Here is a 14,799-nt window from a genome sequence, read left to right as displayed (position 1 = left end):
AGAAAATATTTATGATGTCATAGAATTTCCTTGAGAAGCAGAGATTTACCTCAGGGTCTTATTGATGGCATTGTTATGTCAACTACTGTTGTTGGCAAATGTGATATAAGGGATGCTACGTTATCTTCCGGAACACTTCTAAACAGTCTTTGTCCAGGACTCCCTTTTTCACAACTGCTTTTTCACTTGTTGTATAAGAGGGAACTCTTCCAACTGAAAATCCATTTTTTTAGTACACAATTCACAGTCGGCTTTATGCTGAATTGTTGGTGGTGACTTTTCATGTCACCACATCAATCATTCGGGATCAAAAGATTCCATTCACCTTTTATTCAAACAACCCATTTTAAAGGTGACTTTTCTCTGGGAAAGCTATTTGCTTATTTGAATGTGCCCTGTGAAGAAATCTTCTTGTCCACCAGACCCAGCACAATTAAATTATAGTTTAGGGCTGCATATAATAATCATGAATTCTCCTTTAGAAGTTGTTTGCCTCATTTTTTTTTAAATTACATGTTCAACTATACTAATAAAGCTCCCTTATTCTGCTGATTTCAAGAGCTTCTTAGATGTGAATTCTACAAAGAAAACCTGGGTCCTATTTATTCATTCACCAGTTGTGAACATTTTTTTATTTCATTCTAAGTTTATTTTTCATTTTTCTCATTTGGAAAGAAATCATTTTGACTTCAGGGTTTTTATATAAGAAGCCTGAGTCCAACCTAAGTCACAGGCCTAAATGACCTGTGTAGGTATAAATGACCTGTATACCTGCTTATGCCAATAGATAAAGGGAATAACATGTCTGAAGTGTCTAATGCAGTAATTAATAAAGTTTTATCAATTCAAAATCTGAATAACATAACTCCTGGAATTCACTCTAGCATGTTGCTTTCTTATCATGGCTACTTATTCTACCAAAAGAGAGCTCTTTTGTCTTTTCAGAGTTTTTTACTTTCTATCATTTCAGATGCTGGATTATGAACAAATGCCTAATATTCATCTTAGTATTGGAGTTAAAAACCAAGCTGAATTTCACCACTCAGTTGCTTCTCAATTCCGAATGCACTCAACCCCTGTGAGAATTCAGGTTGTTAATGTGAGAGAAGGACCCACATTTCATCCAAATTCCATGACCTTCAGTATTCGAGAAGGAATAAAAGGAAATTCCTTATTGAATTATGTGCTTGGCACATATACAGCTATAGATATGGACACAGGGAATCCTGCAACAAATGTCAGGTACCACAAATACTGTGCTCATATCAAAGTGATAAAATGTGGTTTTGTCCAGTGTTAGTTCATATAGAATGTACTAGTGTATGTGGGTTGAAATACGTCTTGAGTTTTGCAATATGGACTCCAAAAGGTTAGAATGGTAATTGTGTACAGGGAGCAACTATAAGGTCAAAGAACTACTAGGAGATTCTGACTCCCTGAGTCTCTCTGATCTTTTTGTGGCCAGTTGTTACCACCCTGGCCCCAGGCTGAGTAAGCCATATTGTAAACTATAAGACCTCATAAAAGATGAGTCACAGCTTGTTTCCTTAAAACCTGTTATCTAATGACTCTGGGACTAATTTCAACCACCAGCTTAAGAGGAAGAAAAAAGATAATAGAAACTAAAACACAGGTGTTTTAGAAATTTGATTGAGTATAAACTCAGAACTGGAGAAGTAGAAAGGTAGGCATTAGAGGCACTAGGTACACAGATTATACATGAATTAGATCTATACAAGATATTCTGGAAAATGACTAGTGAAATATGTAAGTGTATTCTCCTTCCTTGTCTCTCTTCTTTCCTCCTCCTAATATTTTTGGAGTCAACAGTCTATTGATTTGTAAATTACTTTGATATTAACAATTTGATTACTTAATAGGTTAACAAATAGATAGACAACAAAAATTATGAAGTCTATCAGTATGGGATAGAGAAAAAGGATGTGTCAAATAAGTGCCTTGGACACTTGAAATTGTACCTGGTACAGAGGCCAGATCTTCTTTCAATAAGGTCGAGCATTTTGAATACATTATATTATTATATTATATTATTTGTATAATACTAAAACCCATAACAGGCCAACAGCAAGGTACCCTAAAACTAATACACCTTAAAATCTAGGAAAAACGAAGGGCACCACATGTAAAAATGAATAAAGTATATTCCCTCAGTAGATATTGCTACAATAAACAAACCTGAAAGAGACTCATACATTTTACTAACAATTATATTAAGAGCTAGAAGAGTAAGAAGTATGAAATTTTAAAACTCTGTTGTGAACCTGTGTATTAATATGTTCAACACTAAAATTTTATTGATATATATATCAATATATATACAATTATCACTGTAAAATATACAAATACTATATTTAAGTTTAATGCATTGCATGTGACTTAAAATCATTAACTTTCACATAAGCAAATGATGAACTTATTTATTTAAAAACAGGTATATCATAGGACATGATGCAGGCAGCTGGTTAAAAGTAGATTCAAGGACTGGTGAGCTACAGTTGTCTAGGGAATTTGATAAGAAGTCAAAATATATTACCAATGGGATATACACAGCGGAGATCCTGGCTGTAGATGGTAAGAAAATTTATTTTCAATATTTCAATAAAATTATTGTTATTCCATTAAATATAAATGTAATTCTAATATTTATAGTAGATTGACTCAAATAACATATTTAGTGTGTCTGCAAGACTTACAGAGAGTTCTAAATACCTTAGATCAAGAACTGAATTCAGTCCACCCATACCATTATTTACATTTAAGCATAATTTATTTTACCTACTTCCAAAAAAGAACAGTATGTGGCTTACAGCAGAAAGCATAAAAGTTTAAGGCTATAAATAAAATTCAATTTCTGCTTCTGGCCTCATTTCTTGAGATGCTTCATTCAACTTTCAGAGTATGTTAGGAATGTTTACGTAAAGGAAGCACTACAAGGTGTATGCAAAGTTCATTTGGGAATGACCTAGGAGAAAGTCAGTGTCCCAGAGTATAGTTATTTTAGAACCACTAAAACTGAGCTACAACGAGAGGCCTGTGTAAGTGCTGCTTGAGTAGACATGTCCAAAGTAAGATGTTAAAGCACAAGGTTATTCCAAATAGAAGAGCCAAATTAAAAGTCATAAGAGCAGATGCACTGAACTAACTTGTAACTGAGCTGCTTCTCACGGGAAAAGCTATTAAGCATTCCTTTTTAGTGATAGCAACAGGAGTTTATTTATTTACCAACAGTTAATCATGCTCTGAACAGTGCCTAGGTAACCAGCTACTACAGAACAAAACAGAAAAAGGTCAGTAACTAGAAAAGAAGAAAGAAAATAGGTGTTCTAGATATACACCTAATAGAAGATAGATACTGTAGGTTTGCATTGTTTATGTCTGAGCTCTACAGTAGCCAAAGAAAAAGATAAATGGGCAGTAAAAGATTTTAAAAGAAACCGTGATAATCCCCAAGTCATTATAGTCCATACATTCTGGTCTTCATTCTGTGTCACTTCTAACACCTGCGTCAGTTATAGAAATATTATAGTCTTATTTGTTATCAGCATACTAGAAAGCCACTTCCTTAAAAGGACTCTAACCATGTTGATCACAGCCTATCTTTGCATGTTGGTCATATGTGAATATCTTCAATAACTAGAATAAAAATTAGTCATCAAGTGATAAAGAGGGAGAAAAAAAACTGTCAAAATGTATCAACAGAAAACTAAAACAAGGGCTATTGTTTACTTGCCTAAGCAGAGTATCTGCATAGGCACAAGCCATCCAGATGGAAAAGTGAACTAAAAGTCCAGATTCAAATTTCTTGCTCTTCTGCCCTTCTAATTAACTATATTGACCAAAAATTTGTTTTGAATGGGTGAGGGAAAAAAACCTCATAGATTTATATTTGTTTTCAGAAGTGCCATTTCAGAGAGAAATAGCATCTAATGGATGGAATTAAAATAAATAGTAAAACAGAAAGAAAAAGCATACAGACAATTCTTTAATTTCAATTGTGGTTATTTTCCTACAAATACAGAAATCAATCAGCATCCTGAATGGAAGGCTCTAGACTGGACTGGGAGTCTTGTTTATGGGGACAGCATGAGACTAGAAACTGTAAGCCTGTTTTGAAGGACATTTAATTTTGCATCTTGGGATGTGTAGGAGTTGGCTGAATGAAATGGAGGTGAAAAACATTTTGGGAAGAATGAATAGAATGCACAAGAGTCCTGGGTTAGAAGAAATTTGTTTCAAGAATTAAAAAGAAACCAGTGTGGCTGGAAGGTAGTGAGCAAAGACAAGAGTGGCTTCAGGTCATTGAAGTAAGCAGGAACCCATCATGCACCACTTCAGGAGTCATTCATGCTATTCCTCTATGTTGTGGCATCATCATAGAATATAAGAAAGGATTTTCTCCCTGACACCATTTACCCCAATACTCATGATGCTTTGCTATTTCAGATGGCTCTGGGAAAACAGCAACAGGAACCATATGTATCGAAGTTCCTGATGTTCATGATTACTGTCCAGTCATTTTTGCTGAAAGTAAATACATCTGCATTGCCTCTCCATCGATCCTTATCTCTGTTTATGATCATTCTTACGGGGCTCCCTTTACCTTCTGTGTGGCTGAACAGCCACCAGGGACAGCTGACTTATGGGATATCAGATCAATAAATGGTAAGTGGAATCCAAACTTGCTCAAACTTTAAGACCAAAAGCAAAAACAATTACCAAATAATTAGGCAAGTTATGTAATACTTTCTATCTCTGTTTCTAAGATTCTTGCCATATTCATATTAAATGAGAAAATCTTTCATATTCACACTTAGGATATTTGAAAAAAATTTAAACTGAAATAAAAGTAAACATGTTTTATCAATACTGCAATTACAAATATTAGTACGTAAATATCAGTTTATTTGCCATTTCATATGGTGTGCTAAACCAATATTTGAACAGTTTGAAATAGAGTCCTTCACTAACTCACCATATGTCGTAATTCCCTACTCTAAATTATTTCAGGCAAATCACTTAAAAGTTTCTGCAACTCAAGTATCCCATAGATACGATTACATATTTTCTAATATCATAAGATCAATGCACATAAGTTCAATGAAATTTTTTTTAGAAATAATGATGAGCTCAGACTCTGTAAAGGTAAAAATTTAAATCCGAATTGCTCAATATAAGAAGAATGCTTAAGCAAACAGTAGTACATATATATTATTAAGGTGTAGTACACACGGAATTAAAATTAGAATTATGGGAGAACTGGGACGCCTGGGTGGCTCAGTTGGTTAAGTGTCTGACTTCAGCTCAGGTCATGATCTCACGGTTTTTGAGCTCAAGCTCCGGATTGGGCTCCGTGCTGACAGCTCAGAGCCTGGAGCCTGCTTCAGATTCTGGTGTGCGTGTCTCTCTCTCTGCCCCTTCCCCACTCATCCTCTGTCTCTCTCTGTCTCAAAAATAAGCATTAAAAACAATTTTTTTTAAAAAGACAAAACTTAAAAAAATAAAAAATTTGCAAATTAAAAAAAAATTATGTGAGAATTTAGATACAAGGAAATACATAAACCAAAGTACTTAAAGAGTAAAGATACCCAAGGAATATGTATGTTTGTGCTAACTGTTGCTATGTAAAAATAAATGCCTGAAATTGATTTTTAAAATGAAAGTAAATTTCAGAGAAGATAACGTTTTACATACCTTAGGTTCTATTTCCCTGAGATGTTAAATATACATAGAAATGAAATGCCATTAAGAGGACCTCATTTGGGCTACAATAGCTCCCTAATCTCATATTCATTTGAGGCAACAGTTAAAGATTTTTAGAGGGGTCAGTCCTCAGAGAGTCCCATCTCCCAAGGCCACTAAGCTTTTCCATTCGTAGAATGGAGAAACCCTAAGATGATGCCAGAAAACAGACCACCATTAAGCACTTAGTCAAAAGAGGAAATTAGGCAACTTGTTTTCATAATAAAACCTTTTGGCTGTTTTCCACAAAATCATTTCAATATTTTAAAAAGTTAAGCACATTAAAGTAACCCCATTAAAAATCAAGACAACTTTTGGCGAGGATGTGGAGAAAGAGGATCCCTTTTGCATTGTTGGTGGGAATGCAAGCTGGTGCAGCCACTCTGGAAAACGGTATGGAGGTTCCTCAAAAAAACTAAAAATAGAACTACCCTATGACCCAGCAACTGCACTACTAGGCATTTATCCCAGGGATACAGGTATGCTGTTTCGAAGGGACACATGCTCCCCCGTGTTTATGGCAGCACTACCAACAATAGCCAAAGTTGGGGCGCCTGGGTGGCGCAGTCGGTTAAGCGTCCGACTTCAGCCAGGTCACGATCTCGCGGTCCATGAGTTCGAGCCCCGCGTCGGGCTCTGGGCTGATGGCTCAGAGCCTGGAGCCTGTTTCCGATTCTGTGTCTCCCTCTCTCTCTGCCCCTCCCCCATTCATGCTCTGTCTCTCTCTGTCCCAAAAATAAATAAACGTTGAAAAAAAAAAAAATTTAACAATAGCCAAAGTAGGGCAAGAGCCCAAATGTCCATTGATGGATGAATGGATAAAGAAGATGTGATATATATGTATATATGTATATATATGTATATATATATATACACACATATATATATATACACACACACACAATGGAGTATTACTGGGCAATCAAAAAGAATGAAATCTTGCCATTTGCAACTACGTGGATGGAACTGGAGGGTATTATGCTAAGTGAAATAGTCAGAGAAAGACAGAAATCATATGACTTCATTCATATGAGGACTTTAAGAGACAAAACAGATGAGCATAAGGGAAGGGAAACAAAAATAATATAAAAACAGGGAGGAGGACAAAACAGAAGAGACTCATAAATATGGAGAACAAACAGGGTTGCTGGAACATGGCGGGAGGGGGGATGGGCTAAATGGGTAAGGGGAACTAAGGAATCTACTCCTAAAATCATTGCTTCACTATATGCTAACTAATTTGGATGTAAATTTTAAAAAATAAAAAATAAAGTTTAAAAAAAAAAGAAACAAAAATCAAGACAACTTTGAATTCACCCTTCCTATGAAGTCCAATATCCCATTGGTAAATAACAAGTACTAACCACTTTTTCCTCATTAAGATCCTAGATATTATGAGTAAAAATTTAAGAAAAAAAAAGGTTCTATGTGGAGGTTTGTAAAGGTATTCAAATTATATAATAGATTTGCCAGTAAAAAAATATAATCACATTGGAGAGAATATTCCTAGAGTCCTGTTTCAATGTTGGTGTTAAAGAAAGGAATCAACTTTCACTTAATGTGCTATGGCATCACCTCATTCAACTCTTTGTGCATAGGCTATATTTTGGTAGACATAGCTGGCTTATCATATAGCTAAATGAAATTAATAAATAATACCTATAATTATTGCATGTTATGGATTAATCAATTAATATTCATGATTTAGGTGTACACTTAATCATCTCTAAGCCCTCCTTGGGTTGATAAATAAATTTCAACCTATGTTTTAAACAACAGTTTCTATACAAATTGATAGGCAATGGTAACAAAGAATTAGGAAAATAGTTATTGGAATAATTTAAATTTAAATGATAGGACAGTGATTTTGAATAAGAGATAAACAATAGTCTTCAGGAGGGTATTTGCAAACTGTAATCCTAAATAGAAAACTTCCAATATTTCCTTTCAACTCAATATTCTTCATTCACTGGACAAATATTTATTGAGTACACATAATATGACAAATATTGTTGTTTTGGAAATAAGCAACAGGATCCCAGCCTGCTTCATAGAAATAACAATTCAGGGATGCCTGGATGGCTCAGTCAGTTAAGTGTCCAACTCTTGACTTTGGCTTGGGTCATGATCTCACAGTCGTAGCGTTGAGCCCCCGTGCCTGGTTCTCTGCTGACAGTGTGGAGCCTGCTTGGAATTCTCTCTATCCCTCCCTCTCTGCTTTTCCCTCTCTCTCTCTCAAAATAAACTTAAAAAAAAAAAAGAAATAATTAAGCAGCAAAAAGTATTGAACAATTCATTATAAATGTTTAAAAATTAAGTATAGGATGCCATATGACTAAGAGAGTATGAAAAACTCAGGCCCTGGGTTAGTCTTGGGTATTAGGAAGCATTATTCCAAGGAATTCCAATTTATTTTCTTTTTCCTCTCTTTCTTTTCAGCTACTTCTGCAATCCTGACGGCTGAGCAGCTTTTATACGCCACAGTTTACCAAATCCCAATCATCGTGAAGGACAGCTTTAACAGAGCATGTCAATTGCCACAGATTGTGGAGTTAGAGGCCTGTGATTGTGACTACAACCACATATGTTTGTACTCTAGTACCACAGGCATCAACACAGGGGATGGCAGCTCGGTTACCAGTGATATAGATGGGACCATCACTGAAGACCAAATTGAGGGTTCAAATGTTGGTCTTGGACCAACAGGGATTGGCATGATTGCCCTGGGACTCTTACTACTGCTTTGTAAGTACTGGATTGAATCTCCCTTTTCAGCACTTCTTCAAAATAAGAATGTAGGGGCGCCTGGGTGGCGCAGTCGGTTAAGCGTCCGACTTCAGCCAGGTCACGATCTCGCGATCCGTGAGTTCGAGCCCCGCGTCGGGCTCTGGGCTGATGGCTCGGAGCCTGGAGCCTGTTTCCGATTCTGTGTCTCCCTCTCTCTCTGCCCCTCCCCCGTTCATGCTCTGTCTCTCTCTGTCCCAAAAATAAATAAACGTTGGAAAAAAAAAAAAATAAGAATGTAACCAGGCTCACTGGGATGCCTAGGTTCATTTGGCCATTTCTTTTTGGTATCTATAGCAATTCTTGTGGGAATTTGGAAGTAAACAATGGGGCTACTAAGGGCATGTGCTTGTTCAATAGTTACAGTTAGAGTCAGTGAGGGTCATAAAGATGAAAAACACAAGCAAATTCCTAAGTATAATATAGCAAAACATAGAGTAAATCCTAAAATGAAAAATTCAGCAAAGTGCATTAAGAGAGGTAGAAGCAATCAAGTCCACGTGGGAAGGTTGGGAGTCTTTATGGAGAAGGTGGCTTCAAGCCAGGCCCTAAAAGCTAAAGGTTTTCTTAGAAGGAGGATGGTATCTGGGGAAATCTGAAAGGAATAACCCAATCATAAACAGGGAGAGGGATGGTAGGGCATAGAACACTCAGGAAGTTGACAGGCTAAAAGGTAGGCTGGGAGCCGTCTGCAGGAATGTTCATGATAAGCCAAACATTCTGGGCTTCAGTCCACAGGCCATGAGAAATCAGTGAGGCTGTGTGAGATCAGGTGACCTGTTCATTCTGGTATAACAGGAAGCAGGGAGAAGAGCCTAGAAGAGAGAATTAGCCTCTGGATTCTTGATAAGAGTATCTGCAAGTAGGACCATGGTCACAGGGATGTTTAAGTCCCTATGCAAACATTTCAAAAAGTGTCCTCCTCTCCCTACCATGTTTTAAAACATGTAGACCCTCAGAGGAGTAACACATTTTAGTTCCCCGCCCCAATACTTTAGATTTTGTGGAAATCAAAAATTGGATTCTAAAATCCAATTTGACTAAATCCTTCAAACTAAAACATTAACATGTTTCAATACGTAAGTACAAACTAAAACATTATCATTCTGAGGAATGAAAAAATAACAAATGACTTTTGGGCAAACTTTATTTCTTAAAATAATATGAATTTGTAAGATAATACCAAGATCATGAGTGATTATCATAATGATACTGGAGATATTTTCCCAGAACGTGACGAGAGCAGATGAGTCGAGGTATCAGTTTGCCTTTAAGCCAGCAGGTCTCAGGGTGCCTGGGTGGCTTAGTCAATTAAGTATCTGACTTTTGCTCAGAGCATGATGTCGCAGTTTGTGAGTTCGAGCCCCACATCGGACTCTGTGCTGACAGCTCAGAGCCTGGAGCCTGCTTCAGATTCTATGTCTCCTTCTCTCTGCCCCTCCCTGCTCATGCTGTCTCGCTCTCTCTCTCTCTCTCTCTCAAAAATAAATAAACATTAAAAAAAATTAAGCTAGAGGTTCTCAATCCTAGCTGCACATTAGAATCATTGGAGGTCTTTTAATTAATCATGTTCAAGCAGGAATACTCAAAATGAGACCCAAGTTGTGGCATGTTTAAGCCCTCTAATGAAGCTAATGTGTAGTTCAGGGATAAACACCCAGAATTAGCCACATTCCCAGTGGACTAGCACTCAAAATTTCACGACTGTTCCTTAATCAGGCCAAGAAAGCACAAGAGTTGTTAAGTTGATTGTAGAATAGGAGGGGAAGACCCTTTTGGACAAAGTCATCGGTTCTCAGTGAAGAGGCCCAGGCTTCTTTTTTTTGGGGGGGGGGGGCGCGTGCAGTGTGATAGTGAGAGGAGAGGTCCTTGCCCAAAACTTATATTCTCAAAGGGCCTTCTTTTAAGACTTTTGATGTTTGCTCTGAGTGAGATTAACTGTTTCAGGGAAATCAGTAAAAAGCGCTGACTTAGCAGCTTTGACATTTTTTCTTCCATACTTGTAATTAACTCAGTGGAATGCATGTTATACTAGGGCATTTGAAAAGTATAAAAAACAACTAGAGGGGACCCAAAGAACTAAACTGAGTGTATTCTAGAATCTTAGAAAACTTAAGAAATGTGTAAATTTCTGGATTAAAGTGTAGAACTGAAGTAAAGTTTCCATTATATTTTGTATACAAGATCTTAAAATAAATGTAAACAGCTCAATTAAATTTGGTGGGTGATATGTGGTTGGTTTTAAGGGTGATATGTGGTTGGTATAAGGGTGGAGGAAGAGTCCTATTTCTAGGTCCTATAACTGAAACCTGTATTCAATCCTTTTGATTACATATACTGATTATGTATTTAACTTATAGTGTATATATGATGTTTGGTTACACGGATTTGTGTATATCAGTTTTTATATGGATTTGCAAATATATGTGTATATATATATACATATATATATATATATATACACACACATATACATAGCCACAGACATAGTCCATATATATATATATAGGCACCTGCACTTATACACATGCTCTTGGAGATAAGTACACATTTATTCATATGTGTACACAGGCTTGCAAATACATATACATATACAGATGACTATATGTGCATGCATATGCACATATAAATGCACATGCATGCACATGGGGGACTAGGAATCAGAATCCTGGATCTGCCAGCAGCCAGTTAGGAGTCTTGGAATAGAGGGTATAAAGGGCCTAATTTTTCTAATCTATCAGTAGAGAACTCCGGTTACATAATCCCAAATTCCCTTCAGTCCAGCTCTAAAAATCTATGTGATTTGGTGGTTTTGTATTCATAAACATGGATCTATATATTCAACTCTTCAGGGAGAACTGATGCTTTCTTATATTTGTATTCATCCCTTTGGTTCTAAATATAATTCCACATGTTTCAAAAAATGATATATTCAGTGACTTCCTAAATTGAGCAACAATGTGTTAAGTCTCTATCCACTTTCTTGGGCAGTGGCGCCCCTCCTGCTCCTCATGTGTTGCTGCAAACGAAGACAGCCCGAAGGCCTGGGGACGAGGTTTGCTCCCGTGCCAGAGGGGGGAGATGGAGTGATGCAGGCCTGGGGAATAGAAGGGGCCCGCCCGGAGGACAGGGTGAGTGGATGGCCATGGTCCAGAGCGGGGTGGGATTTCAGTGCAAGCGAGCATGTCTTGATAATTGTACAACACACAGAAAGAAAACTATGTCATTTGTTATGTGTTTAACATAAAGCATTTATTTCAAAAATGTTTCTCTTTCTTTTCAGGATGTGTCAAATATATGTGTACCAATGACAGCCTCTAATACCCAGGATCGTATAGATTCTTCTGGTCAGTGGACACCAAAATCTGTTTCTTGTTAAAGTTTGCAAAATTATTTAACCTGATTAATTTCATGTATAAGTACCTTTAAAAAAACAGTATATCTGCCAATACTTTTGGATGATAGCATAATGAGAGGGCAAGTAACATGTTTGAAGTCATCGCTTTACTTTTCTTAAACTACAGGCAGTGGAGTATGGCGTAGCAATTTGAAAGGCAAACTCTAGAACCAGAGTGTTTGAGTTTGATCCCCTGCTATGTGCTTGGGCCAGCACTTAATTAATTAATTAATTTCCTTATCTTTGAGACTTAGTTTATGATAACACCTACTTCAAGGTGTCCCTGTAAAGAGCGATACACAGACATATATACATATTATGTATGATATATAATGTTCTTACTATATATTATGTAAGTTACCTATAAATAACTTATATAATATATATCACAAAATATACACATATACATGTACATAAAAATATGTATATATACATTAAAAATATACGTTAGAACAATGCCTTGCACAGACAGCTACCGGAGCCATTATTTGTAATAAAGCTGTTCAAAAATAATAATAATAAGAGAAAAGAAAAAGCAGCAAATATGCTCTTCTAATAATACATTGAAGAATTCTTCTTAAATCCATGCATTTGCATTTGATTAATTTCATGTATAAGTACCTTTAAAAAAACAGTATATCTGCCAATGCAATCCATGCATTTGCCTCACCAGACTTACATTCTCCTAATTTACCAGTTCCATGTACACCTAGGAATACTGTAAAATACTCAACTAGTGGGCAATGAATGAACGAAGTAGAGAGGTTGTCCAATTCTAGGACAAACATGAGATTTCTCAGCAGTGGTTCCTCAGTATTCCAAACCAGACTCTGATACAGAGTCTAAGGTGGCTGAACATTCCTGTGAAAGCCAGCTCTCCCTCCAGCACCGGAGTGAGTGAGGACTGTTTCAGTTTCTGCTGGCCTTGCTGTGGAGCGGTCCTGAGGGGGTACAAGCCCTCTCACACAGGCCAGGGAGCTTGCCAGAGGCAGTGACAGAAGGACTGATGCAGACAGGCAGAGGCCCTGCTCCCCTTGGGTGGCTCCATACCTGTGAGTCTAGGGGATATTTTTGTGCAAATCAGAGGCCAATTCCAAAAGCTGGCTCCCTCTGTACCATTTACTGACTTTTATTTTATGAGGGAACTAAGACTGGGCGGATTTCAAATAGCTCCTGGCCTTGCTTTCCAGGACCTACTCACATGTGTGGTGGTGCAACATGGCAGACAGTGGCTAGCAGGGTTTGACGTGGATGAACAGTGCGGACCACTCAAGCACTGTTCCATGAATCCACACATTCCACGAATGCTCTGTCCTTTCAGAAATCTACACTAACACCTACGCGGGCGGAGGAACGGTTGAAGGGGGTGTGTCAGGAGTGGAACTGAACACAGGCCTTGTGACGGCCGCTGGCATGGCGGCCGGAGGTTCAGCAGGAGCTCGACGGAGGAGGAGTTCCACAATAGGAACCCAGTGGGAATATGCAGACACAGGCCTGAACATGGCTTTCCTGGACAGTTATTTCTCTGAGGTAATCCCCCTGCACACAGTTATACAAAATAGTCTTGAGACTGAGTGATAACAATGATGGCAATAGGTTCTTCTGAAATATATTCAGTTATTCTCTACTCTATTCCAGTCCTGAATAAAAAGTATTTCATTTCTCCTTAGAATACAGAAAGCCAATTTGCCAAAGCATTTCATATTCAATTGACATACATCCATCTTACTATCGTGGAAAAGGCTAGCATCTCTCATTATTCCCTACTTCATTTTTTCCCATTTTTCTGTCTTCTGTCTCTTGCTTTTAGCACTTTGTTTCCCATAGCAGCAGCAAAACAGGAAGATCCTGATCAAGAAAAAAAAAAAAAAAATGTATGCATGTCCTCTCTTTATGGTGTCCTTCCTACCCTGCAGTTACCTCCAATGAAAGAAGAAAAAAATAAATTAAAAACCAGGACTGGGAAAGGAAGAGAATGATAACTCAGAAACAGAGTATCACCATGACTTGGTGATATATCAGGGCCTAGAACCCCGGTCTCCTATTCTCTATCCAGTGCCCCATCCCCAAGGGATCCATGTCCCTCACTAAGAGAAGGGATCATGGGTCTGAGCATCCCAAAGAAGAAAGCTCCATAGGCATTGGGTTGCCCTGACAGGGTGGCACAAAGGGTAAATAAATCCCCTGTGAATCCCTAGTTAGTATGTTTATTTCATTTAATAGCAATCCATTTCATCTCATATTTCAACTAGCCTATTTTATTCCGTATATGGTAATGCATGAGTTATTACCTGCTATTAACAACAACAACAAAAAATTTTAAGGATGTTGTTGTAAATGTAAGCTATTCCTTAAAATTGGTGATTACAAATACCATCACATGAACAGTATTGATTATTTAGATGAGTGATAGATATCACTAAGTACATCCAACAAATGGGCACAAATTATGTGTCATAGAAATGTCATAGAAATTATATTTAATGAACCATTCATAAAATTCACACTAACATTAAAAGTGCCTTACCATTAATGTCCTTTGATTTTTCAAAATTTTTCCTTTGATTACAATTGGTGCCTGATACATTAAATCTCAGGGTTTGTAAGTTTGACCCCACATTGCACTCTGCACTAACAATGCAGGAGTCTACTTAGGATTCTTTCGTCTCTCTGCCCCTCTCCCACTCTCTCTCTCTCAAAACAAACAAACAAACAAAAAACCCAAAAACAAACAAACAAAAAACTTTAAAAAAATGGCACTAGGTTTCAGAGGTGGTGAGATGCAGCCTCTCCCCCTACAAGATAAAACCTCTGCAGAACGTACAGTGTTTCTTTTCTGCCATGTTTTACACCACCAC

General features: G+C 37.3%; 2 protein-coding genes across 3 annotated transcripts in view; one reads left to right on the top strand and one right to left on the bottom strand.

Annotated features, from left to right (window-relative positions):
* The window catches only part of DSC1 (desmocollin 1), a 351,582-nt gene that overhangs the window by 261,116 nt on the left and 75,667 nt on the right, over window positions 1–14,799 (bottom strand). The gene's annotated exons all lie outside the window — the stretch shown is intronic.
* DSG4 (desmoglein 4) overlaps window positions 1–14,799 on the top strand; it is a 47,156-nt gene that overhangs the window by 27,755 nt on the left and 4,602 nt on the right. The window contains exons 9-15 of the mRNA XM_040479162.1: window positions 971–1,242; window positions 2,453–2,592; window positions 4,465–4,683; window positions 8,200–8,505; window positions 11,536–11,675; window positions 11,828–11,891; window positions 13,263–13,471. Coding sequence (XP_040335096.1) covers window positions 971–1,242; window positions 2,453–2,592; window positions 4,465–4,683; window positions 8,200–8,505; window positions 11,536–11,675; window positions 11,828–11,891; window positions 13,263–13,471 — 1,350 coding nt within the window. The remainder of the gene's footprint in view (window positions 1–970; window positions 1,243–2,452; window positions 2,593–4,464; window positions 4,684–8,199; window positions 8,506–11,535; window positions 11,676–11,827; window positions 11,892–13,262; window positions 13,472–14,799) is intronic.

This window comes from Herpailurus yagouaroundi, unplaced genomic scaffold (genome assembly GCF_014898765.1).
Source record: "Herpailurus yagouaroundi ecotype Mexico unplaced genomic scaffold, PumYag 142, whole genome shotgun sequence".
NCBI classification, from domain to species: domain Eukaryota; kingdom Metazoa; phylum Chordata; class Mammalia; order Carnivora; family Felidae; genus Herpailurus; species Herpailurus yagouaroundi.
This window is presented reverse-complemented; position numbering and strand designations above follow the sequence as displayed.